The 27,776-nt window shown below is 43.1% G+C and overlaps 1 protein-coding gene and 1 pseudogene across 2 annotated transcripts in view; one reads left to right on the forward strand and one right to left on the reverse strand.

Moving 5' to 3' along the window:
• The window catches only part of PRSS38 (serine protease 38), a gene marked incomplete at both ends in the record, with an annotated part of 29,245 nt that extends 24,929 nt beyond the window's left edge, over window positions 1-4,316 (reverse strand). The window contains 3 exons of the mRNA XM_079772703.1: window positions 2,744-3,015; window positions 3,718-3,880; window positions 4,130-4,316. Of these exons, the coding sequence (XP_079628829.1) occupies window positions 2,744-3,015; window positions 3,718-3,880; window positions 4,130-4,316 (622 nt within the window). The remainder of the gene's footprint in view (window positions 1-2,743; window positions 3,016-3,717; window positions 3,881-4,129) is intronic.
• A 21,730-nt stretch (window positions 4,317-26,046) lies between these two features.
• The window catches only part of LOC307100240 (zinc finger protein ZPR1-like), a 36,152-nt pseudogene continuing 34,422 nt past the window's right edge, over window positions 26,047-27,776 (forward strand). Inside the window, exon 1 of the transcript in view lies at window positions 26,047-26,296. The product of the transcript in view is annotated as a zinc finger protein ZPR1-like (transcript). The remainder of the gene's footprint in view (window positions 26,297-27,776) is intronic.

Consider the following 27,776-nt stretch of genomic DNA (forward strand, 5'->3'; position numbering starts at 1 on the left):
GGCAGCTTATACAACTTAATAAAAGGAAGATAAATGATCCATTAAAAAAATGGGCAACTGCCGAAATCGGTTTGGCTCAGTGGATAGAGCATCGGCCTGCGGACTCAAGGGTCCCAGGTTCAAATCCGGTCAAGGGCATGTACCTTGGTTGCGGGCACATCCCCAGTAGGGGGTGTGCAAGAGGCAGCTGATCGATGTTTCTCTCTCGTCGATGTTTCTAACTCTCTATCCCTCTCTCTTCCTCTCTGTAAAAAAATCAATAAAATATATTTTTTTTAAAAAATGGGCAATGGACCTAAATAGAATCTTTTCAAAAGAAGACAGAAGGAAGGCCAAGAGACACATGAAAACATGCTCAACGTTACTAATTATCCGAGAGATGCAAATCAAAACAACAATGCGGTACCATCTCACACCTGTCAGAATGGCTATCATCAACAAATCAACAAACAACAAGTGTTGGCGAGGATGCGGAGAAAAAGGAACCCTCATGCACTGCTGGTGGGAATGCAGACTGGTGCAGCCACTGTGGAGAACAGTATGGAGTTTCCTCAAAAAACTGAAAATGGAACTCCCATTTGACCCAGTAATCCCACTCCTAGGAATATATCCTAAGAAACTGGGAACACCAATAAGAAAGAATATATGCACCCCTATGTTCATAGCAGCACAATTTACAATAGCTAAGATCTGGAAACAGCCTAGGTGCCCATCAGCAGATGACTGGATCAGAAAACTATGGTACATCTACATAATGGAATATTATGCTGCCATAAAAAAGAAGGAATTCTTACCATTTGCAGCAACCTGGATGGAATTGGAGAACATTATGCTGAGTGAAATAAGCCAATCAAGAAAGAAAAATACATGATCTCACTCATTTATGGATAATAAAGAACATTATAAACTTGAACAAAAAGATAGATACAGAGGCAGTAAAGCATCAAACAATCTGTCAAATTACAGCAGGAAGGTTAGGGAGAGGTGGGGAAGATAAGAGATCAACCAAAGGACTTGTATGCATGCATATAAACATAACCAATGGACGCAAAACTCTGGGGGGTGAGGGCATATATGGGAGTGGGGTGAGGGGGGGCAATGGTAAGATATGTACACATATAATACCTTAATAAAAAAAATTGGAAAAAAAAAGGATCTTAGTGAGAATTTCAAGAGATGTGAAAAAGGACCAGATATCAAGCATACACTAACTGAAATAAAAAATAATTCACAGGGATTCAACAATAGAGTAGAGGATTTTGAAAATCAAATCAATGATTTAAAATATGAGGAAGCAAAAATCACCCAATTAGAAGAGCAAAAAAAAAAAAAGAATTTAAAAAATACGAAGAAAGTGTAAGGAGCCTCTAGGACAACTTCAAGCATACCAACATTCACATTATGGGGGTGCCAGAAGAAGAAGAGAGAGAGCAAGATATTGAAAACCTATTTGAAGAAATAATGACAGTAATCTTCTCCTAACTGATGAAAGAAATAGACTTACAAGTTCAGGAACCCAAACAAGAGGAACCCAAAGAGGCCTACACCAAGACACATCATAATTAAAATGACAAAGGTTAAAGACAAAGAGAAAAATATTAAAAGCAGCAGGAGAAAAGCAGTTAGTAAGAAGCAGCAGCAGCAGCAAAAGAAAAAAGATAAAAAAATATGAACAATAAAAAGGCAATAAATACATATCTATCAACAATTGAATCTAAAAAAAAATGAACAAGGAATCTAATGAACAAAATAAACTGATGAATAAAATAGAACTAGAGGTATGGAACAGATTGATGAATCTCAGAGAGAGGGGAGTGGAGAGTGATTAACCAAAGAACTTGTATGCATATATGCATTACTTATGGACACAGACAATATGGTGGTGAAGGCCTGGGCCGGGGGCAGGAACTGGGTGGATGGGGCAATGAGGGGTGGGGAGGGGGGGAGAAGGGGACATCTATAATACTCTCAACAATATTTTTTTAAAATAAAAGAAAATGGAAAAAAACTCAAAGGAAAAATAATATATAGAACAGCCAATAATCAATTGACCAGCTATTAAAAATTAGTTCTATGACAGGCGTCCTCAAACTACGGCCCACGGGCCACATGCGGGTGTTTTTGCCGTTTTGTTTTTTTACTTCAAAATAAGATATGTGCAGTGTGCATAGGGATTTGTTCATAGTTTTTTTTTTAAAACTATAGTCCGGCCCTCCAACGGTCTGAGGGACAGTGAACTGGCCCCCTGTTTAAAAAGTTTGAGGACCCCTGTTCTATGAGGTGGCTAGAAACAAGGTCAATGTGCAAAAATCAAAACCATGACTGATGGGCAAATGCAATTTAAAAGCATCTTTTACTTAGCCATAAAAATTCTAAGTACAAACCTACAAAGAAAATACAAGGTTTTTGGGCACAAAATGAGAACAACTAGTAGGTTTTTTTAATAGGCTAAGAAGATTAAGTTACATTTATTATCTTAGGAAACTTTACTTTGAAAATTTTGGTCTTGATAAACTAAATTGTAAGTCCACACTCAAAGGAGAAGTGACTATTTCTTTGTATACAACAAAGCCAGCCAGGGATAAAACAAAACTCCACACTGACAGAGACATAGGTTGGGATTGCAGGCCTCAGATACCCGCAACTCGGTACCTGCAGAACACTTTCTTTCCTTCGTGCCGTAGAGCCACCATCCTTCCACAAGCTCCAAAAAAGGGACTGATGCTGCATTTTGTTCTCTTACCTGTTTGGGAGATGAGTCCCCATCCTGTCACCCAGCAGGTAAGGTTCTCAAGGTTCATGTCTGGGGTTGCAATGCAGACGGGGAGTACAGAGTCAGAAAATACAATTGGACTTTTCAGCTGCACCAGAGCGACGTCACCTCCAAGAGGGTGGTACACTTCGTATGTATGATGCATAATAACCTTATTCACCTCAAACCACTGGGTATGGTTGCCTGCGAGCTTGAGGTCCACAAGGCCCACGTACATATCAAATGCCTCAGGGCTCCTGTCCCTGTGGGGACAGAGAACAAAGGCACAGTGGCTCAAGCACCTTGAACCCGGGGAGAGGAGCCACCATTATTAGCTCACGGACACAGGGAGGCCTGGGAGCATGGCAGCTTGGTGTGCAGGCTCTCAGCCAAGATGTGGAAAAGGCATCCCTTGCAGGACAGTGGGGACTTGGTTGTTCGGGAAAATTTCCCCCAAAGCAGTCTGGACCTGGGCCCATGGGAAACCATCGGGATCTGCTGGCCACCAACAGCCCAGGATGAGCTTGTCAGGTGTAAAGTGGCCTGTCCAGAGGTCAGTCTCTCCTCAGCTCTCACCCTGTGATGTGCCTCTTCTCCTCCCCTCTCCTCTCATGCTCGGAGTCTCCTCTCCGCCCATCTTATCGTGTGATGCATTTCCTCTCCTCCCATCCTATGATGTGTTTTCTCTCCCTTCAAACTATGATGTGGCCCCTCCATCTCTCCTGTGATGTGTCTCAGCTGTCCTATGGTGTGTCTCCTCTCCTCACCTCTCATCCTGTGATTTGGCTCCGCACCTATCTCGAAGAACAGATGGGCCTAAGGACCCCCCGGCCCTGTGTCAGGAGCAGCTGTAGAGGATGGAGCTGTGTGCGGGGCCCTCTCTCTCTCCAGTTCCTAGTCCCAGCTCCACCTGTCTCGCACGTCAGTCCCTGGACCTCCGGGGAATGGCACCCGGCACCACTCACTTGCTAAAGCAGTGGGCTGCTGACAGGATCCAGTACTCATTGAGGATGGACCCGCCGCAGATGTGGAAGCCCCCATAGTGCACGCTGACCTGCCACGGCCACTTCCCCTCGGGGGCGTCCATGCCCCCTACGATCTTCCCCTGCTTGTGACGCTGGCCACAGGCTGAGTGGAGAGACACAGAGCAGGTGAGTGCAGCTGTGCAGGAGCAGGCCAGGCCATGAGCAGAGGGGAGGGAGGGAGGATCTGCGGTGCACAAGAAGTCTGTGTGTGTGGAGGAGGGGGGACGGGGGGAGGGGAGGCTGGGATAATAGGGAAGTGGAGAGAAGGATAGGAGAGCGCAGGGGAGGGCGAGGAGGGAAGGGGAGGGAGGATGCGCCTCCGGAACCACTCCCAACCCGGCTGGGGCCCTACCCACGGCCTGGCTCAAGGTGACCCCTTCGCTGTCGGGGTGCCTGTGGGGCAGAAGGAGCAGCAGCAGCAGGAGGAGGCCCGAGGCTTTGCTCGAAGCTCCAGGCCCAGCACCACGGCAGGAGGGCGGGGTGGCCATGAGGCTGAAGGCCCCCGGGGTGCGGTGGCTGGAGCCCGCGGGACCCACCATGGTGCGCACGCGCCCCTTGACAGCACCAACGCCAGCGCCTCGCGCGCCTGCTGGAACCCCGAACACGTGCTTTTGCCCTGAGTCTCAGGCTGCAGTCGGTGCTCGCTCCGCCCGCTGTCTGGGCGCCCCCTGGGGCCCTGGCAGGTCACCGCGCAATTGCACGTGGAGGCGGCTCTCAGCGGCCTGCACCCGCCGCCCTCCCCCCCGCCCCCCCCCCCACACACACAGGTGATAGACTCACACCCGGGTCAGCTGCGGTTGGTGGTCTCCAGTGGCCCCACCCCAGGGGCGGCTGTGGTCAGTGGTCTCGCTCCGGGTCAGCTGGCTGGTTCTTGGCTGATACAATGGGGATCACTTCATACCGTGTCTCCCAACATGCAGCCAGCAGGTCCGGGTTTGGTCATACGGAAAAGTGCAAGCACAATTCCTCACCTACTTACTAATGGGACACTGAGCAAAGCAAGTTCTATTAGCATCAGCGAAGAAAGGGTGGGGAAGGGACACTGTACCACCCACGCCCCTGAAGGCCGCACAGCCCTGCTCCGGGACAGTAGGTGCACAAATGAACAGCACTGCCTCCCAAGGAAACCTCATCTCCAGGTACAAATGTGACTTTCATGTGAAGTTTACACCTCACAACATATTCTTTTGTTTTCCCTCAAGCGTAAACAAATGTAAAAATCATTCTTAGTTCACAAGTTATATAGAAACAGGTAGTTTGCCAGTCTCTAGGTGTTTCATATATATATATATATATATATACACACACACACACACACACACATACAGTGCAGGGTACCCCCCAAAGATATATACACACTTTAACAGCTGATTCTATTACACTCTGAAAATAAAATGTATTTTAATAAACACTGCCTTTATAATTACTCAAAGTGTGTATCCATTTTGGGGGGAATACATATTTGTTGTTGTTTAATCCTTTATTTGGATGTGGTCCTTTTCCATAAAATTATTTCCCCCAGGATTTATTTTATTTTTAATTGGATTTATTGGGGCGATATTGGTTAATAAGATTATATAGGTTGCATTTATACAATTCTACAATACTGCCTCTGTATATTGTATTGTGTGTTTATCACCCCAAGTCGAGTCTCCTTCCATCACTATTTATCCTCCTTTTACCCTCTTCTACCTCCCCCCGCCCCTTTCCTCCATACATCAATTTAAATAGGTTTTTTTAAAAATAAGTTTTAGGATCACAGCAAAATTAATTAGAAGGTACTGAGGTCTACAATGGGGGAAGCTATGAATGTGTGGTATTAGGAAATCTTTATATTTCTTGATATTAATCCCTTGTCTTTTACAGATGGTCTCTGACTTATAATGGTTTGACCTAACGGTTTTTTTACTTTACAGCCATGTGAAAGTGATCCCCATACAACATTCTGTTTTTCACTTTCAGTACAGTATTCAATAAGTACATGAGGTATTCAATACTTCTATATAAAATAGACTTTGTGTTTGATGATTTTGCCCATTTCTAGGCTAATGTAAGTGTTGAGCATGTTTAAGTTAGGCTAGTCTAAGCTATGATGTTTGGTAGGTTAGGTGTATTAAATGCATTTTTTTACTTATATTTTCAACTTATGATGGGTTTATTGACATGTAATCTCATTGTAAGTTGAGGAACATCTGTAATATATTGCCAATAATTTCTCTTCCTTCATGGTTACTTGCACTTTAATATGTTGAATCCATTTCAAGTGTGTTCATAATTGCTCATTGGGGGATTTTTATGATAGCTGCTTAAAATCTTTGTCCAATAATTCAAACAATGTGTTAGCGTGATGTCTATTGATTGTCTTCTCTAATTGGAGTTGAGGTTTTCCTAGTTCTCAATGTGACAAGTAATTCGGGACTGTATCCTGTGCGTTTTGAGTATAACTTTTGAAGGCTCTGGTTCCCACTTAAGTCTAACCTAGCAGGTAGTCAACCTGTCAAGTCAGAATGCATATCTGGCTCACTTTGGTGGACTGCGGTTCCAATAGCAGTTGAGTTTATAGAGTCTCTGGAGAGGGGTGCTGCTGAACATTGTATAGTGCACAGGACCCCTTCCAAAACAATGGATTTCCCAGCCCCAAATGTCAGCAGTGCTGAGCTGAGCTATCTTGGCCCATATGCTCAACAGGGGCCACCTCACCGCGGGGAAAGGGCTGGGCACAGAGCCTCCCATCAATGGAGCCAGCTTCTTCAGTGAATTTCGGAGGACAGAGGAGTGCGGCTTCCCTCGAGCAGGCACAGTGGTGAGAAGGAGTCTGTCATGTTGCCCCACCCTTTCCTGGCCCCTGGCTTTTCTTATGGCTGCTGTGTGTAACCCCACAAATAACCCCAAGTTGGGCACCCAGGGGAAAGAAACACCCCAGGGAACTCCCCACTGGCTTCTCCCTTCAGTCCTGAGATCCCTCGTCCGCCTCCTTTTGTCCACCTCACAGAATCTTTTGCTAAGTGACTTGTGGTGTTGTGATTAGTGGCAGAAATAAAATGGAATGTGTTCATCATTTCTGTCTTAAACCTTAAAGAACTGGAAGTACTTCATAACTTTATTTTCCTTCTCCTAGCTGCGTTTGTTTCCCACAAATTGCAGTTTTCAGCTTGATTGACTTGGTGTTTATTTTTCATGTTAGAGGCCCTCCTTAGATGTCTGGTATTTCTTTGTCTTCAATTTGAAGTGAAGACTGCTAGAATAAGAAGTGATTGGAAACTCTGCGCTGTGGATGTGGCTTATTTACTTTGATCTTCTCAGTGAGAGAACTGGGTGAGTCATGGGAAGCTGCTGATATCAGTATCTTTATAACATCTCTCTTGGGCTTGTTAGCTTCACAGATAATAAAAAATTCTTTCTTGAATGGTGAGGATCTTATTGCAGGGTTCTGGCAGCTTGGGTAGAAGGTGCCTGTGTCTAAACATTCTGCATTAAGTATGTTCATCATCCCCTAACCTTCCATTGTTGACATCCAGGGCCCTAAACTGTACCTGGGATTCCCCAATGTGGATTCTCTCTTTTACTCTCTGCAGAAACCAAAACTCCAGATTTCTGCAATAGTAAGCTACATTAGACCAGAGGTATGGAGTGGGGAGAAGACTTAGCTTTATAGTAATTGCTTTCAAATAGTCCACCCGCCTCTCCAATACTCCTAGGGTTAGCATTCCATCCAAGTCAGATCTAGACATACTGCTTCTTTTTGAGAAATCTGTAATATATAGATCATGATGTTTTCAGCCTTCTTTATGGCCCATTCAATTCTATTAGGTCAATTACTATTTATAGACCTGCCATTCAGCCATAAAGTCTTTTCTGTTAAGGTGTAACTTACACACAGTAAAATTGATCCAATCATGCAGGTTTTGACAGCCAGAATATAAAAGAGTTCCACTGCCCTGCCCAGTCTCCTCTACCCCCATATAATCAAGCCCTCCTACCTCCAGCCCCTTGAACAATTAATGTAGTTTTCCATCCACATAGTTTTGCCTTTTCCAGAGTATCATATATGTAGTCTTTAGAGTCTGGCCTCTTCTATTAGCATGCTACATTTGAGATTCATTTACAGAATGGCCTGTAAAACCAACTTGGCCTGGAATTTTATTTTCTGAAAGGTTTTTAACTATGAATTCAACTTCTGTAACATATGTAGGAGTGCTCAGGTTATAGATTTCTCCTTGGGTGAGTTTTGATACTTTGTATCTTCAAGAAAAATATCCTTTTCACTTTAATTGTTGAATTTATGGGCATAAAGTTATTAGTAAATACTCCCTCTCAATTCCTGTAGTAATGACCCTCCTTCATTCCTGATATTGTTAGCTTCTAACTGATAATTGTTTTATATGTGAAGACGATTGTTTGTTTGTTTTTGTATGCTACTCTACTGAATTTTCTTTCAATTTGTGATAGTTTCACATTGATTCTCTTTTTGTTATTGAGTTGTAAGATTTTTATAAATTCTTGATACAAGTCTCATCAGATATATGGTGTACAAATATCTTCTCACAGTAGTGTGCTGCCTTTTTACTTTCCTGAATGTGTTCTATGACACACAAAAGTTTTAATTTTAAAGAAGTCCATTTATCTCCTTTTTTGCCATTTACACTTTGGAATTTATATCTAAGGAACCATTGCTTAACCTAAGATCATGAAGATTTACTCCTATGTTTTCTTCTAAGTGTTTTATCATGTTAGAGCTTACATTTAGGTCCATGATTGATTTTTAGTTAAATTTTGTGTGTGAATATCTGTTTGTCCCAGCATCATTTGTTAAAAAGAGTAATCTTTTCCTATTGACTGTCTTGGAACCTTTGTCAAAAAACAATTGACCATAAATGTATGGATTTATTTCTGGACTCTTAGTTCTATTCTATTGATGTATGTTTCTGTCCTCATTCCAGTTCTACACTGTCTCAGTTACCATAGTTTTGTAGTAATTGTGTAATCAGGAAATGTAAGTCTTCCAACTTTGGTCTTTTTCAAGATTGTATTGACTTTTCTGAGTCCTTTTTCACATGACTTTTTTATCAGTTTGTTAATTTCTGGAGGAAATCCAGCAGAAATTTTGAAGAAGATTGCAATGAATCTGTAGGTAAACTTGGAGAGGATTACCATCCATTATGGGTTGGATTGTGTCCCCTCAACAAATATGTTGAAGCCCTAATCCCAGTACTATGAATGTGAACTTATTTGCAAATAAAGTGGTTGTAGATATACTTAGATTGAAGATGAAGTCAAACTGGAATAGGGTGGGCCCATAATCCAATATAACTGGTGTCTTTATAAGAAAAGGAGAGAGAAGCATCCAGGGAGAAGATGGCCTTGTGAAGACAGAGAGAGATATGGAGAGCACAATAGGAAGATGGAGGTAGAAATTGGAATAATGCATCTACAAGCAAAGGAATTCCAAGGATTGCCGGCAATCAGCAGAAACTAGAGAAGAGACATGGAACAGACACTCCCTCGGAGCCCTCAGAAGGAACCAACCCTGGTGACACCTTGGTTTCGGACTTCTGGCCTCCTGGACTGTGAGAGAATAAATGTCTGTGACTTTAAGCCACCAAGTTTGTGGTAATTTGTTATGGCAGCCCTAAAAAACTATTACAGATTTTGGTAACAGAAATGGAGTCTGACAAGTCCAAAATCTATAGGGCAGGCAGGAGTCTGGAAATTCTGGCAAGAGTTGAGGTTTCTGAAATTGGTAGGACAGGTTGGCATGCTGGAAACTCAGACAGTTTCTGTGCTAGTCTTGGGTGAGGCCTTCTTCTTCTCCAGGAAACTTCAGCTTTTACTCTTGACGCCTTCAACTGTCTGGATGGTGCACACTCACAAATGAAGGGGAATATCCTTTACTTAAAGTCAATTGATTGTGTTTGTTAATCACTTCTACAAAATACCTTCAGAACAACATTTAAACAACATCTAAAAAAACAGCTGGGCACCATGGCCTAGTCAAGTTGATACATAAACTTAACCATGACCGTTCTCTCTTTTCAAGGTCTCCCAATCCATACCTAATCTTCAGATAAAGACAATAACCAAGCCATTCTTCTGTATTATCTGATACAGCCATCCTGAACAACTGAAAATGCACTAGCTCTTTCCCCAGGAGAGGCTGCAGACTCCTTGGGTGATGGGTGCTCTTTTTCTTGATGTCCTATAACACATTCACACATACATGCTTGCATGTTCATACACACACACACACACACACATATACACATGTACACATTCATATTCATAGCAAAGTGAGGAAAAATACTCATAACTATTATAGTCCAAGTTTCTTCAAATGATCCTAGCAGGGATTTATAGCTTTTCTCTTCCACTACTCATTACATATTGCCTTTGCCCTCAGCAAGCAACTCAGCTGATCGTGGTTTTTATTTCTTTCCTGAAGGATCTGCACCATCAGCAATCCTGCCTGAATTGGGATATTGCAGTTTTCCAATGACTTTTGTCACAGGGCATGGTGATACTTAGAGACACTGTAAGGCAGGGGTGGGGAACTTTTTCCTGCCAGTGCCCATTTGGATAATTATAACATTATTTGCAACCATACAGAATTATCAACTTAAAAATTAGCCTGCTAAAAATAAATGACATAGAGACCAAAAAAACAATACAAAAGATCAATGAAACCAAGAGCTGGTTCTTTGAAATGATAAACAAGATTGATGAACCTCTAGCCAGGCTCACCAAGAAGCAAAGAGAGAGGACCCAAATAAACAAAATTAGAAATGAAAGAGGTGAAATAACAACAGACCCCACAGAAATACAAAGGATTGTTAAAAAAAAAAAAATACTATGAACAACTCTATTTCAACAAACTAGATACCTGGAGGAAATGGACATATTCCTAGAAAAATACAGCCTTCCAAAACTCAATCAGGAAGAATCTAAAAATCTCAGTAGGCCGATAACTATGGAAGAAATTGAAGCAGTCATCAAAAGCTTCCAGCAAACAAAAGCCCGGGGCCAGATGGCTTCACTGGGGAGTTTTACCAAACATTCAAGGAAGAACTAAAACCAATCTTCCTCAGACTATTCCAAAAAATTCAAGAGGAAGGAACACTTCCAAGCTCATTCTATGAAGCCAGTGTTACCCTAATACCAAAACAAGATAAAGACACTAAAAAGAAAGAGAATTACAGGCCAATATCCCTCATGAACATAGATGCCAAATCCTCAACAAAATTCTAGCAAATTGGATCCAGCATTACATCAGAAAGATCATACACCATGACCAAGTAGGATTTATTCCAGGGATGCAAGGATGGTACAATATCCACAAATCAATAAACACGATACATCACATAAACAAATCCTATATAGTAAAAGCCTAATATGCTAAGTGTCTGACCATTTGTTTGACTATTCGACCAGTCGCTATGATGAGCACTGACCACCAGGGGGCAGATTCTCTGACCAGTAGGTTAACTTGCTGCTGGGGTCCAGCCAATCAGGACTGGGCAAGACAGGCTGGACATGCCCTGGACGAATCTGTGCACCTGGCCAGTTTTAGCCCGATCCCAGAAGGCCAGGCGGAGGGACCCCACCAGTGCATGAACCCATGCACCAGGCCTCTACTTGAGAGATAAAAACCACATAGTCATATCAATTGATGCAGAAAAAGCATTTGACAAAATTCAACACCCTTTCTTGATAAAATCCCTCAGCAAAATGGGAATAGAGGGATCATACCTCAACATAATAAAAGCCTTATATGACAAACCTACAGCAAACATAATACTCAATGGGGAAAAACTAAAACCATTTCACCTAAGAACAGGAATGAGACAGGGATGCCCACTTTCACCACTCCTGTTCAACATAGTTCTGGAAGTGCTCGCCATAGTAATTAGACAAGAAGAAGAAATAAAAGGTATCCAAATTGGAAAAGAAGACGTAAAACTGTCATTATTCCCAGATGACATGATACTGTACATAGAAAACCCTAAACACTCCATCAAAAAATTATGAGACTTAATAAATGAATTTGGCAATGTAGGAGGATACAAAATCAATGCCAAGAAATCTATGGCATTTCTATACACCAATAGTGAACTTATAGAAAGAGAGACTAAAAAAAAAAAAAATCCCATTTACCATCGCACCAAAAAAATTAAGATACCTAGGAATAAACTTAACTAAGGAGGTAAAAGATCTGTACTTGGAAAACTACAGGACACTGAAAAAAGAGATAGAGGAAGACATAAACAGATGGAAGAACATACCATGTTCATGGATTGGTAGAATCAACATCATTAAAATGTCCATACCACCCAAAGCAATCTACAGATTCAATGCACTCCCCATTAAAATACCAAAGGATATTTCACAGATCTAGAAGGAACTCTCCAAAAATCCATCTGGAATAAAAAAAAGACCCCGAATAGCTGCAGCAATCCTGAGAAAGAAGAACAAAGTAGGAGGGATCTCAATACCAGATTTCAAGCTGTATTATAAAGCCACTGTTCTCAAAACTGCCTGGTACTGGCACAAGAACAGACATATAGACCAATGGAATAGAATAGAGAACACAGAAATCAACCCAAACCACTATGCTCAATTAATATTTGAAAAAGGAGGCAAGAACATACAATAGAATCAAGACAGTCTCTTCAATAAATGGTGTTGGGAAAATTGGACAGATACATGCAAAAAAAAAAATGAAACTAGACCACCAACTTACACCATACACAAAAATAAACTCAAAATGGACACAGGACTTAAACATAAGATGGGAAACCATAAAAATACTAGAGGAATCCATGGGCAGCAAAATCTCAGACATATGCAGAATCAATTTCTTCACTGATACAGCTCCTAGGGCAATGGAAACTAAAGAGAAAATAAACAAATGGGACTGCATAAAAATAAAAAGCTTTTGCACAGCAAAAGAAACCATCAACAAAACAACAAGAAAATCTACTGCATGGGAGAACATATTTGCCAATGTCATCTCTGAGAAGGGTTTAATCTCCAACATTTACAGGGAACTCATACAACTTAACAAAAGGAAGATAAACAACACAATCAAAAAATGGGCAACGAACCTAAATAGATACTTTTTGAAAGAAGACATGCAGAAGGCCAAGAGACATATGAAAACACTAGAGGCCCGGTGCACGAAATTCGTGCACGGAGAGGGGTTGTCCTTCAGCCCAGCCTTCACCCTCTCCAATCTGGGACCCCTTGAGGAATGTCCGACTGCCCGTTTAGGCCCGATCCCAGTGAGCAGTCGGATCCCTAAACGGGCAGTCGGACATCCCTCTCATAATCCAGGACTGCTGGCTCCCAACTGCTTGCTTGCCTACCTTCCTGATTGCCCCTAACCGCTTCTGCCTTCCAGCCTGATCACCCCCTAACCACTCTGCTGCCAGCCTGTTTGCCCCCAACTTCACTCCTCTGCCGGCCTAGTCACCCCTAACTGCCCTCTCCTGCAGGGTTGATCACCTCCAACTGCCCTCCCTTGCAGGCTTGGTCCCTCTCAACTGCCCTCCCTTGCAGGCCGGGTGCCTCCCAACTGCCCTCTCCTGCTGGCCATCTTGTGGTGGCCATCTTGTGTCCACATGGGGGCAGGATCTTTGACCACATGGGGGCAGCTATATTGTGTGTTGCAATGATGATCAATCTGCATATTACTCTTTTATTAGATAGGATAGAGGCCTGGTACAGGGGTGGGGGACAGCTGGTTTGCCCTGAAGGGCGTCCTGGATCAGGTGGGGGTTCCCTTGGGGTGTGGGGTGGCCTGAGCGAGGGGCCTGTTGTGGTTTGCAGGCCGGCCACGCCCCCTGGCAACTCAAGCGGAGGCCCTGGTATCTGGAATTTATTTTCCTTCTACAATTGAAACTTTGTAGCCTGGAGCGGAGCCAAGCCTGGGGCTCCCTCCAAGGCTGGCAGCCATTTGTGTTGGGGTTATAATTGAAACTTTGTTGCCTTAAGCGGGTGGGCCCGGCCAGGGTGTGCGGAAAGCTTTGCTTCCCCTGTTGCCGGCGGCAACCCTGGCCTGCTCTCTCAAGCTCCATTCTGCCGCCAATTGTTTGAATTTGTTTACCTTCTATAATTGAAACTTTGTAGCTTGAGTGGAGGCTTAGGCCTGGCAAGGGCAGGCAGAAAGCTTGGCTTCCTCTGTTACCTAGGAAACCTTGCTCTCTGTGGCTGTAGCCATCTTGTTTTGGGTTAATTTGCATACTCGCTCTGATTGGATGGTGGGCGTGGCTTGTGGGTGTGTCGGAGGTATGGTCAATTTGCATATTGTCTATTAGATAGGCTGCTCAAAGTCACTAATCATCTGAGAGATACAAAAATAGATCCAGAGACAGAGAAGCATCAATCAGACCATCAAACCTCAGAGGGAAGGTGGGGAAGGGTGGGGGTAAGGGGGCAAGATCAACTAAAGGACTTGTATGCATCCATATAAGCCTAACTAATGGATGCAGACACCGGGGGCGGTGGGGGGGGTGAGGGCATGAGTGGGGAATGGCGGGGGGAGGACAATGGGAGGATAAGGACACATATGTAATACCTTAATCAATAAAGAAAAAAAGTTTTAAAAATTAGCCTGCTATATTTGGTCAAACATTTAATTAACTCACTCCTAACGAGATGGCTGGAACTGCTTCTCTTTAGTGAGGCGTGTGATGTTAGCTGGTATTGATGATGTTGCTATTTGCGACTGCTTTTCCAGGTTTGCGTCCATCCGTCGGGAGCGAAGTCGACTCTTTGAGATGGCAAGTTTTGAAAAGAACTGCTCACAGCAGTAAGTTGTTCCGAACACACATGCATATTTCAATGCATGTCCCCTCAAAGTGTGAAATTCATCACTGCTTGTGTAACATTTCTAGAACTCAAGTAGTGAAGTGGTTGTACCTAGCTTTCAGCTCACCATCACTGTGCAGCTGAATGATTTGATGTTGTAGGTTATCAGCCACATCAGCTGGTTCCACATTGAACAGTGTACAAAGATGTTCAAATCCATTAGTTTACTTTTCACATCCTTGAATCTTTCATTAAATGTCTCCATCAGTTTTGCACAAGGCTTTTGTCTGTCCAGTGTGGGAAATGCACTGCGTTATTCCTTTCAAGTTGCACTTGCCGCAGCCTTAATTTAGCTTCAAATGATTTCCCATTGGAAAGCAAGGAGCTGAGAAGCTGGTTGGGGCCCGGCAACCTGATGTTCAGCTCTGAAGGTAATGTTCACCATGAACGCTAGGTCACACAGCCACTTGCTATCACTGAGTTCCCTGACAGGTTTTCCCTTCATCTCCATGAGCTGCTTGACCTCATCTGCAGTTGGTAAAACCTCATGAGCAAGTTTCCACGACTCAGCCACCGCACGGCACATTGTTAAACAAGATCACCGTACTCAGAGTAAAGATCATTCAGTAACTCCTTAAACTGGCGGCTGTTTAACCCTCTGCCTTTCACAAAATTTATGCATGCCACTATTGCTGTCATCGTTGTTGAGCACAATGACTGTGCATAGAGACTTCCTTGGTGTATGATGCAGTGGCATATAATTAAATCACTTGCATCAAGACTGAGACGATTCAGGTCTTTCTTGACAAATTCATTTAACCCTTTTTGGGAGCCAACCATGGCTGGAGCGCTATCTGTAGTGAGGCCACTTAACTTTTCAAATGTTAGCTCAAATTTTTTCATAATAAAACAAGTCTCTCAAGTCCTCACCCCTATGTTCATAGCAATACTATTTACAATAGCTAAGATCTGGAAACAGCCCAAGTGCCCATCAATAGATGAGTAGATAAACAAGCTGTGGTACATTTACACCATGGAATCATATGCAACAGTGGTAAAGAAGGATCTTCAGGGACCTGGAGAGTATTATGCTAATGAAATAAGTCAGTCAGAGAAAGACAAGTATCACATGATCTCACTCATATGTAGAATCTAAGTAACAAAATAAAATGATGAACGGAGTGGATCTAGAGACATGGAAGCATGAAACAGAGTGCAGAATCTCAGTGGGAATGTGGGGAGGGTGGGTGGATAGGAAGTGATCAACCAAAGAACTTGTATGCATATATGCATAACCCATAGACACAGACAATAGGGTGTTGAAAGCCTGGGGCGGGGATGACCCCGATGGTGTCATTGAGGGGGGAAAAGGGGACATATGAAATACTTTCAACAATAAAGATTAAAAAATAAAACAGCCTGGTACTGGCACAAGAATAGTCATATAAATGAATGGAACAGAACAGAGAACACAGAAATCGACCCAAGCTATTATGATCAATTACTGTTTGACGAAGGAGGCAAGAACATACAATGGAGTAAAAGACAGTCTCTTCAATAAATGGTGTTGGGAGTATTGGACAGATACATGCCAAAAAAAAAATGAAACTAGATATCAGCTTACACCGTACACAACAATAAACTCAAAATGGATAAAAGACTTAAATATAAGTAATGAAACCATACTCTGTCTTTTGATTGGAGCATTTAATCTATTTACATTTAAAGTGCTTACTGATAGGTATGTATTTATTGCCATTTTATTCTTTAAACTATATTCCTTTGTTTTTTCTCCTTCTTAAAGCAGGCTCTTTTACATTTCTTATAATGCTGGTTTGGGGTAGCAAACTCCTTTAGCTTTTTCATGTCCGGGAAACCTTTAATTTCTCCTTTAATCCTAATATATAAAAACCCAGGATCCATAACGACCGAAAGCTCGACCAAACACTGAAAGTAAGTCTTGCAGTCAGTGCTGGGTTGCCATGGTGACCCAGCACTGACTGCCAAGGGGGCTGCAGATCAGGTCCAGAGAGAGGCCCAGAGAAAGAGGCAGGGTCTGATCTGCAGCCTCTGTGGCACCTGTTGATCAGCCCTTGCCTCTCTCTTTCTCTCTGGGCTTCACCAGCAGCCGCACCTCTCTTTCTCTCCGGGCCTCCGCAGGGGCTGCTGATCAGCCCTGCCTCTCTGATCAGGCCTGGAGATAGGCCCAGAGACACTGATTGGCATAGAAACCGATCAATCAGAACCAAATTGGCCAGCAAGGGAGGGCAGTTGGGGGCAACATCAGGCCAGCAGGGGAGGGCAGTTAGGGGTGATCAGGCAGGCAGAGGCAGTTGGGGGCAACCAGGCCAGCAGGAGAGGACAGTTGGGGGCAAGATCAGGCCGACAGGGGAGGGCCATTGGGGGCAACCAGGCTGGAAGGGGAGGGTAGTTGGGGGCAAGATCAGGCAGGCAGTCAGAAGCAGTTAGGGGTAATCAGGCAGGAAGAGAGGTTAGCAGTGATCAGGCAGGCAGGCAGAGGGGTTAGGGGCAATCAGGCAGGCAGAGGCAGTTAGGGGTGATCAGGCTGGCAAGCAGGTGAGCAGTTAAGAGCCAGCGGTCCCAGGTTGCAAGAGGGATGTCCGACTGCCAGTTTAGACCCAATCCTTGTGGGGTTGGGCCTAAACCGGCAGTCGGACATCCCCCAAGGGGTCCCCAATTGGAGAGGGTGCGGGCTGGGCTGAGGGAACCAAACCCCCATGCATGAATTTCATGCACCGGGCCACTAGTTTTAGATACTAGCCTTGCTGGTTAAAGTATTCTTGGTTGTTACTGCTTGCTTATCATTACTGTGAATATTTCATGCCAATCACTTCTGGCCTGAAAGATTTCTGTTGAAAGATCAGATGGCAGTGTTATGGGCACTCCCTTGTAAGTAACTGCTTTTCTCTTGCTGCTTTTAAGATTCTCTCCTTGTCGTTGCCTTTGCCATTTTAATTATGATGTTTATTGGTGTGGGCCTCTTGGGTTCATCTTTTTGGCACTCTCTGTGCTTCCTGACTTGCAGATCTTTTTCTTCACTAGGTTAGGGAAGTTTTGGGTCATTATTTCTTCAAATAGGTTCTTGGTCCCTTGCTCTCTCTCTTCTCCTCTGGTACCTGAATGATGTAGATGTTGTTGCACTTCATATTGTCCCAAAGTTTGTTTTGTTTCATTTTCCTGCTCTGATTTGGGTGTTCTTTTCTACCTTGTATTCCAAATTGTTAATTTCATCATCTGCTTCATCCAACTACTTTTATTCTTTTCAATGTATTCTTTTTTGCCTTCCAAAATATTCATTTTTGTTGTTGTTAATCCTCACCCAAGGATATTTTTTCCATTGATTTTTAAAGAGAGTGGAAGGATGGAAGGAGGGAGGGGGAGAGAGAGAGAAAAACATCGATGTGAGAGAGACACATCAATCGGTTGCCTCCTGCATGCACCCTGACCAGGGCCTCATATTGAATCTGTATACTTGGTAATGGGTCCTTGACCGGGAATTAAACTGGTGACGCTTCAGTGCATGGGCTGATGTTCCAATGACAGAGCCACACTGGCCTACGATCTTCCAGTGTTCTTGATGTCATATATTGTATTCTTCATTTCTGACTTGTTCTTTTTCATGGTTTAGTTCTAAGTTTCTTGATCATCCTTATAACCATTTCTTTGAACTCTATATCTGATCGTTTGCTTGCCCCCATTTTACTTAGTTCTTTTTTTCTGGAGATTCTTCCTTTCATTTGGGACATGTTTCTTTGTTTCCCCATTTGGGATATCTCTTTGTGTTTGTTTCTATGTATTAGATAGATCTGCTTTGACTCCAAGTCTTATGTAGTAGGTATCCTGGGGGACCTAGTCCTGCAGTCTCCTTGATCTCCTGAGGCAGGTGCTCTAGGAATATCCCTTGTGCGAGTTATGTCAGTCCTCTTGTTGTAATTGAGTGTTGATTGCCTTTGGCTCATTCCTGCATGGAATCAACCCTCAGGCTGTCTGACTGTGAGGCTCAACCTGACCACACGATGCTAGCTGCAGGTGCTGACCAAAAAAGAGAGAAAGAAAGAATAAGAAAAGATAAGAGGACTAAAGAATAAGAAAAAAAGAAAAAGGGATGAGAAAGGAAAAAGAAAAAAAGAATCCTATATAATAAAACCCTAATATGCAAATCGACCGAATGGCAGAACGACCAGTCGCTATGACGCACACTGACCATCAGGGGGTAGTGTGCCAAGGCAGGTGCAAGCAGGGGCTCCCCAATTGCCCCGCCTGCCAGTTTCCCCACAGATCAGCCCTGATCGCCAGCCAGGCCTAGGGACCCTACCCTATATATTGGGAATAGTCTCTTAGATTTAAAATTAAAACCTGGCCGAAACCGGTTTGGCTCAGTGGATAGAGCGTCAGCCTGCAGACTCAAGGGTCCCAGGTTCGATTCCGGTCAAGGGCATGTACCTTGGTTGCGGGCACATCCCCAGTAGGGGGTGTGCAGGAGGCAGCTGATCGATGTTTCTCTCTCATCGATGTTTCTAACTCTCTATCCCTCTCTCTTCCTCTCTGTAAAAAATCAATAAAATATATTTAAAATTAAAACCTGGCAAGGCTACTCTAACAATGAAAAAACAGGATGATGCAGCAATGACATGCATGGACTCTGGCTTGCACATTTTGTGGTCAGCCCTGATTCTGACACTTATAAATGTGTGACAAAGCCAATTACTTAACTTCTCTCTGCTTCAGTTTTTCCACCCATAAAGATGGGGAAAATGGTACTACTGCCTCAGAAGGATCATGTTATGTACTACTTTTTATAATCAGGGCAAAAAAGTGTAGCTGCCCATACAACAGCAAGATGCCTTTCACCTGCATGAAAAGTATGGTCACTGGTGCATGCAGCGTCCCAGATTGCGAGAGGGATGTCCAACATGCGGGGATCAGGCCTAAACCAGCAGTCAGACATCCCCTGAGGGCACAGGCTGGGCTGAGGGACCCCTCCCCGCCTCGTGCAAGAATTTTGTGCACCAGGCCTCTAGTAAATAAATAAAAAAGAAACAAATTTAAAAATTAAAAAAGAATAAAGAGGAATTTCCCTCAGCAGTTTAGTGCCTGCTGCAATCTCCCATTGGATATGTTGTTTGTGAAGTTTGTTGGATCCTGCTTCAATGTTGTTTGAAACTGGCCACTTGGTGTGCTGGTTTTGGGCCTCTTTGGAGGAACTCTGGTGCAGGCCAATGTCAGATGCTGTCTGTGCCTGGCTCTCAGCAACCTGTGTGAAGCTACAAGTGAGTTTGTAGCTGCCTCTGCTGGGGTTGGCTGTGCACAAAAAGGACCAAGCTACACTCCAAGACTGGGTTTTATTAGCACCAAGCCCCAGGTCAGGTAAAAAAATGTCATAAGGTACCCCAGAATCTGCCTCTGCCTGCTGGCTGCCTATTAGGCTCAGTCATTGAAAGAGCCTCTGGCAGAATTGGGGGGATGGGGCTAGTTGATCTCCTGTAAAGAGACAGTGCCATATATACTTCAGGGAAGATGGTGGATGTGATCTCTTGCCCCAGAGCCAGACAACTGAGTCTGTCCTAGATTTTGCCCTGACCTCAGCAGGCAGAACCCCTAGTAGTCAGGTGGGTGGGGCCTCTGGAACCCAGAGGTTGGGTCTGCCAGAAGCTGGGAGGGTGTTTCTATCATATCTCCTGTGAGGGAGAAGCATCAGTTGGGTTCACAGAAAAGTGGGGGGAATGGCCCCACTCCAAATCCACTCACTGATACCCCTTGAGTACGCCAAAACTTCAACACTGCAGCCTATGCTGCTGACTACTCAGCAGGACTTAAGATCTGCAGGGTGGGGCCAGAGGGATTCCTGAAGATGGGATAATTGTTTTCCCCCAGGCTGATGCTGCTCAGAAGAGATTGCACCACCCAAGAAGGATGGCAACTTTAGTATCCAAGAATGACTCAGTACAGGGATCCTGGCAGCTGTCCACACATGTTTCTCCCCAGAGCCACAAATCCCAGAATCTCCTCAAGTGACTTCAGTCTGCACTGGTCTCCTTCCACTGAAGTTTAGGGTGAGTGTCTATGAACAAAATTTTGCATGATAGCCCTTTAAGAGGGTGGCTATGGACTCTACCTCTCCTTGGTGGACAGAAAAATCTTGCCACTTTTCACATTCGGAGGCTATGTAGACATCTCTTCCTTGCTCTGGTGCTCTGGGCTGGGGAGCCCGGCCTGGTGTTTAGGTCCCACCATTTCAGGAGAAACCTCCTATAGCTGAGTTATCCCTTTGGCACCTCAGCTGCCACCCATGGGACTGCTCCCAGCTCATTGCATCTCCACCCTTACTAGTCTTAACATGGCTTGTTCTGCAAATCCTTGATTATAAGACTCCTCTTCAGCTAGCCCTCAGTTGGTTATTCAGGGTGATTATTCCCCAATTTAGTTGTGCTTCCAGTTTTGTCCTGAGGGGAGGTGAGTACAAGATCTACCGACTCCACTGCCATCTTGAAAGTCCTTAACTTTCTTTCATTTCTTTTCCTCATCTAATAAGAACAGGCATCCTTGATATTCCTGATCTTAGTTGGAGAGCTTTCAATATTTTATCATTAACTATGATGTGAACTGTGGGATTTTCCTACATGCTTTTCATCAGGTTGAGGGAACTTTATTATATTCCTAATTCATTGGAAGGTTGTTGTTTTTTCAATCATGAAAGGGTGTTAGATTTTTTTCAAATACTTTTTCTGCATCAGTGAGATAATCATGTGTGGGTTTTTCCCATTAATACAGTTAACTATATTGGTTAATTTTTGGATGTTAACTCAACCTTGCATCCCTAGAACAAATCCCCTACTTGGTCATGTTAATATTTTACGGGATTCACTTTGATAGTATTTTGTTGAGGATTTTTGTGTCTGTATTATAAAAGATAATGTCTATAGTTTTCTTGTGTGTGTGTGTGTGTGTGTTTTTCTGGTTTGGTGTCATGGAAATATTAGTCTCAAAGAATAAGTTGAGAGGTATTCCCTTCTCTTGTATTCTTATGAAGAGCTTGTGAAGTGTTGGTATTTTTCTTTAGGTGCCTGGTGAATTTACCATCAAAGCCATATGGGCCTGGGCATTTATTAATGGGAAGTTTCTAAAGTATTAATTCAATTTATTTACTTGTTGTGGGTCTATTAATATTTTGTATTTCTTTTTTAGTCAAGTGCATCTAAGTTATCTCATCCAGTGCATCTAAGTTATCTCATCTGTTAGTGTAGTTGCTTTTAGTTTCTCTTTCATTCTTTTTATTGTTAGAGTTAATAGTGGTAACTCCACTTTCATTCTGCATTTAGCAATTTGAATGTTCTCTCTTTGTTTTTGTTTTTTGGTGGTTTTGTTGTTGTTTGTTTGTTTGTTTGTTTGTTTTGCCAGTCCAGTTAAACCACATTGATTCCTTAGGATTGAACTATATATTTAAAGCATCAACAAATGACAGTTCACCTGGGCTGGCTTGGCTCAGTGGTTGAGCACTGACCTATGAATCAGGAGGTCAAGGTTCAATTCCCAGTCAGGGCACATGTGTGGGTTGCGGGCTCAATCCCCAGTGTGGAGCTTGCAAGAGGCAGCCAATCAATGATTCTCTCTCATCATTGATGTTTCTATCTCTCTCTCCTTCTCTCTGAAATCAATAAAAATATATATTTTTTAAAAAAACAGCAAATGATATAATTCTTTCTCATTTCCTCAGGTTATTTTCTCCTGATGTTGGGCTAATAATTTCAACACTGGCTGATACAGAGGCTTAGTTGCTCATGGAGAATAATGAGTTGGGGGTGGAATGTATATATTAATCACAAATATTATGCATCTATAAATTCCCATTTTAAGTGTTTTAATGCATTGTGTATTTGATGCAGTGTCTCATTATCTTTATTTCTATAGTGATTAGCTTTGGTTGGTATTTATTCTTTCACCCTTTCAGTGGGAGAGAAAATCATCTCTGGTTCCTCCTTTTAAGTCAAGAGAGAAAGCCAGTGCTGCCATTCTAACACACTGTGGTGTCGCTTAGAGCCTCTTCTTATCTCAAGGTGCACTGTTCCGTTCTCACATGGCTCCTGTGGCCCCGCTCATGTGTGCAGAGACTCATGGAGTCCTGTTGGTGCAGGTCAAATGCAAAATTCCTAGGGTCTCTCATTTCATACACTATGCAGGATTCTATCAGTATTTCAGAGGTAACCACTGTCCAGTAAGACTGTTCTCTTTGCATGCGATCCTTGAATGTCTTGCATGCCACCAGCAGACTTTAGGACCACTGCCCTTTGAGGCTTGTCACACCCATGTCTTGCCCTCTGCAGCTCTTGACACCCTGAACTTGCTTGCTGAACCCTCCTAAACCCCCTGGCTGGAGCCTCATGCATGTGGATGGCCCTCAGACAGTGTATGTAACTGCCAGAAGGTAAAGAGTGCTTGGGGAAGAAAGCTGCCCTTTGAAAAGGTGAGGAAATGGGTGGTAAAGTGGCTCAGGAATGAGGGTCTTGAGGAAGGTGGGTGAGCCTCTCAATTCTTGATGAAGAGAGAGGCGTGCAGTCTCCAGAGGCTGAGCTTGCCTGCAGTGCCAAGACCTGCATTCTCTTTGAGTTGGGTGCAGCTGGTGGACAGGGGAAAAATTGCAGAGCCATACTGACCCACCCATATAGCTGGCAACACTCTATATCTCAGTTTTCATTATTTAGAACAGAAACTGAATAAGAAGATATAAGAGCTAAGCCTGTATGCTAAGTTTGGAATATTCCTGTCCCACTAATCAGCCCTTAACATGTGTTGCTAAGGTAGCTTTGTGTATTTTTTTAAACTGACTAGAAAGTACTATTTTTTAAAAATATTTACATAGTTTTTAAAAGTTCACTAAAAACTTGTTTTGAATGTTACAATTCTTATGGAAAGGTAAAATATAAGGAGAATGCAGAAGATAAATTTTCCCTTCAAGATACCAAATTTTTTCTGCACAGCAAAAGAAGCCATCATCAAAACAACAAGACAGACCACTGCATGGGAGAAAGTATTGGCCAATGTTATCTCCGATAAAGGTTTAATCTCCAACATTTACAGGGAACTCATATAACTTAAAAAAAAGGAAGATAAGCAACCCAATCAAAAAATGGGCAATGGACCTAAATAGATACTTTTCGAAAGAGGACATAAGGAAGGCCAAGAGACATATGAAAACATGTTCAAAGTCACTAATCATCTGAGAGATGCAAATCAAAATGACAATGAGGTACCATCTCACACCTGTCAGAATGGCTATCATCAACAAACGACAAGTGCTGGTGAGGATGCAGAGAAAAAGGAACCCTCATGCACTGCTGGTGGGAATGCAGACTGGTGCAGCCACTGTAGAGAACAGTATGGAGTTTCCTCAAAAAACTAAAAATGGAACTCCCATTTGACCCAGTGATCCCACTTCTAGGAATATATCCCAAGAAACCAGAAACACCAATCAGAAAGGATATATGCACCCCTATGTTCATAGCAGCACAATTCACCATAGCTAAGATTTGGAAACAGCCTAAATGCCCATCAGCAGATGAGTGGATTAAAAAACTGTGGTACATCTACACAATGGAATACTATGCTGCTGTAAAAAGGAAGGAACTTCTACCATTTGCAACAGCATGAATGGACCTGGAGAGCATTATGCTAAGTGAAATAAGTCAGCCGGAGAAAGATAAATATCACATGATCCCACTCATTTGTGAAATATAATGAACAACATAAACTGATGAACAAAAACAGATCCAGAGACAGAGAAGCATCGATCAGATGCTCAAACCTCAGAGGGAAGGTAGGGAAGAGTGGGGATAAGGGAGAGAGATCAATCAAAGGACTTATATGCATGCATATAAGCATAACCAATGGACACAGACACCAGGGGGGTGGTGAGGGCATGAGCAGGGGGGTGGGGAGACAATGGGAGGATAAGGACACATATGTAATACCTTAATCAGTAAAGAAAAAAATACCAAATTTTATTATGCTGCTATAGTAATTAAAGCATAGTTGTACATATGCTTGGATGGAAGAGAGCCCAGGGTTAGATCCTTACATACATGCAGCTTCGATACATACCTGAGGTGACATGGGAGATCAATGTGGAGAGGAGAATTTATTCAGCTAATGGTCCTTGGAAAAGTGGCTCCCACTGGGGAAAAATGAAAGAACTCCACCTCATTTTATACAAAAATAAATGTAAATGACAAAGACAACACTTTAATCTTTTAGTTTAAATTATGAATAGGTTTTCATTAATGACAAACATTGCAATAAGGGCCTCTCAGGGAAGACGACTACAAATTCATCAGTCATTTCCATAGGAGCAGGAAATGTCTAAAGCACGGTGATAAATCACAGACCCAGGGGAGCAAGGAGGGCCAGCGGCGAGTCAGGCATTCAAAGCTGGTTCTGCCCTTTCAGAAATGGCAGCTAATTGACTCTGTGTCACTTTCCCCACTCTTTTGAGGTTAGGGAAACAAAAGTAGGAGGCCAGGATCCACCGTGAGTGTAGGCCACAACAAACCACACCTGCTTTGGGCTGAGACAAGAATGGATGCACCCAAGGGCTGAGTCAGCAGTGAGGCAGCCCACTTATGGACAGCAGCCCAGCCTTGAATCATCTGAATGGCTCAGAAAATCTCAACTTGAACTTGGTGTAATGTCACTCCAGATGACTAGTGCGCCCTATGCCTGACAGAAGCCAGCAAAACTGCTCTTAGGATAATGGTAATATTACCCTGAGCCTAAAAGTATTTAAATAGCTTTCCAGCACATAAACAAAGATGACCAGAAACGTGAGATAATGTACCATGATGGAGAACCAGCAGAGACACAGACCTGAAGAACTCGGGGTGCTTGAATTAATAGCCAGAAGCTATGAGACAAATGAGCTTGTTGTGTTTAAGGGGGTAAAATCAGGCTGGTAAATTTCTGCAACAACTGGAAACTATGTATTCCACAAAGAAGACTTGAGAAAGAATTTCCAGAATAGAACCAAACAGAACTTCCAGAAATGAAAAACACAAAAATAAAAATTCAGAACTCATTGAGTAGCTTTACAACAGTCTAGACACAGGTGAGGAGAGACTCCATCGATGGGAAGATGAGTCAGAAGAGACTGCCTGGAACGGGAAGAAAAAGAGGCAAATTCAAAAAGGATCATGAATTTACTTTAGTGCCATACGTGTGCATTTTAAAAGAACACATGGGGGACAACTGTAATACTTTCAAGAATAAAGATAAAATTTCAAAAAGTAACAAGTGCTATTTTTGGTTTGAGTTTGTTTTAAATAAAATAATAAGAAAACCTTCTACCTCTGGCCAAGATGGAATAACAGGGACCAGATTTATCTCCCATTTGAAACAACCTAAAACACAGAAATAATAAATACAGGAAACTGGTTTTCAAGATCGGAACATCAGGCCATGAATAATGTGATCCCCGAGAAACAGAAAATAAATGGAGTTCGCTACAGGACTGTTTCAGCTCCCAGACCACAGCAAGCGGAAGAGCCCAGATGGAGCCTGGAGGAGCACCTGAGTCGAGGAGATCAAAATGGTTTCAGTTCTCAGGACAGAGGACCAGAGGGGCAGGAGCTGCACAGAGAGAGCTCTGTCTCTGCTGGCTCAGCAGAACCTGATCAGCACAAGTATGCGAGAAAACTGCCCAAAGCTGGTAAAGCGTCTTCCCAAAGAAGGAGAGGGATCAGTATCCAGTGCGTGGATTGAGCTGGGAATAATGCCTGTTTCCACCAACCACTAAAAGCTCCTAATACACAGGGCACTGGGGAGAGGGCTCGTGAGTTCTCACCTCAGCATCCAAGGAATTTTTATTTATTTTTTAACATATTTATTTATTTCAGAGAGGAAGGGGGAGAGAGAGTGTGATAGAAGCAGCAATGATGAGAAAGAATCATTGATCGACTGCCTCCTGCACGCCCCACACTGGGGATCCAACCTGCAGCCCGAGCATGTGCCCTGACCGGGAATTGAGCCGTGACCTTCTGGTTCATGGGTCAATGCTCAACCACTGAGCCATGCTGGCTGGGGGCTGGGTGCCAAGGAATTATTAACACTAGACTGAGCACTGTCCCAGACCCACCTAACAAATTGTAAAAGCAAGACCTGAAAGTTCTAACTATTTGTAGTCAAGTAATTTAAACACACCCCAGATCAAGGTTCAGGAAGATGAGTAGGAATAAAAAATATCCAGCACCAACAAAGTAAAATTCACAATACAAGAAAACACAACCATAATGAGAATTTTTTTAAAAAAACAGAAAATAACAAATGTTGATGAGGATGTGTGCACTGTTGGTGGAAATGTAAAATGGTGTAGCCACTATGGAAAACAGTAAATAAATCAGTTCCTCAAAAATTAAAAATGGACCATCTCACACCTGTCAGAATGGCTATCATCAACAAATCAACAAACAACAAGTGCTGGCGAGGATGCGGAGAAAAAGGAACCCTCGTGCACTGCTGGTGGGAATGCAGACTGGTGCAGCCACTGTAGAGAACAGTATGGAGTTTCCTCAAAAAACTAAAAATGGAACTCACATTTGACCCAGTAAACCCACTTCTAGGAATATATCCCAAGAAACCAGAAGCACCCATCAGAAAGGATATATGCACCCCTATGTTCATAGCAGCACAATTCACCATAGCTAAGATTTGGAAACAGCCTAAGTGCCCATCAGCAGATGAGTGGATCAGAAAACTGTGGTACATCTACACAATGGAATACTACGCTGCGGTAAAAAAGAAGGAATTCTTACCATTTGCAGCAGCATGGATAGACCTAGAGTGAAATGAGCCAGGCAATGAAAGAAACATACCACATGATCTCACTCATTTATGGAAAATAAAGAATATTATAATCTGATGAACAAAAAGATAGATATAGAGGCAGTAAAGCATTGAACAGACTGTCAAATTACAGCGGGAAGGCTGGGGAGTGTTGGGGAGGGGGGGAAAAAGATCAACCGAAGGACTTGTATGCATGCATATAAGCACAACCAATGGACACAAGACACTGGGGATGGGGTGGGATGAGGGCATGTGACAGGGGATAGGGGAGGCTAGGGGAAGTTCAATGGGGAAAAAAAGGAAATATATGTACTACTATTTGTAATACTTTAAACAATAAAATAAAA

The sequence above is a fragment of the Cnephaeus nilssonii genome (genome assembly GCF_951640355.1).
Source record: "Cnephaeus nilssonii genome assembly, chromosome: 5".
Classification (NCBI taxonomy): domain Eukaryota; kingdom Metazoa; phylum Chordata; class Mammalia; order Chiroptera; family Vespertilionidae; genus Cnephaeus; species Cnephaeus nilssonii.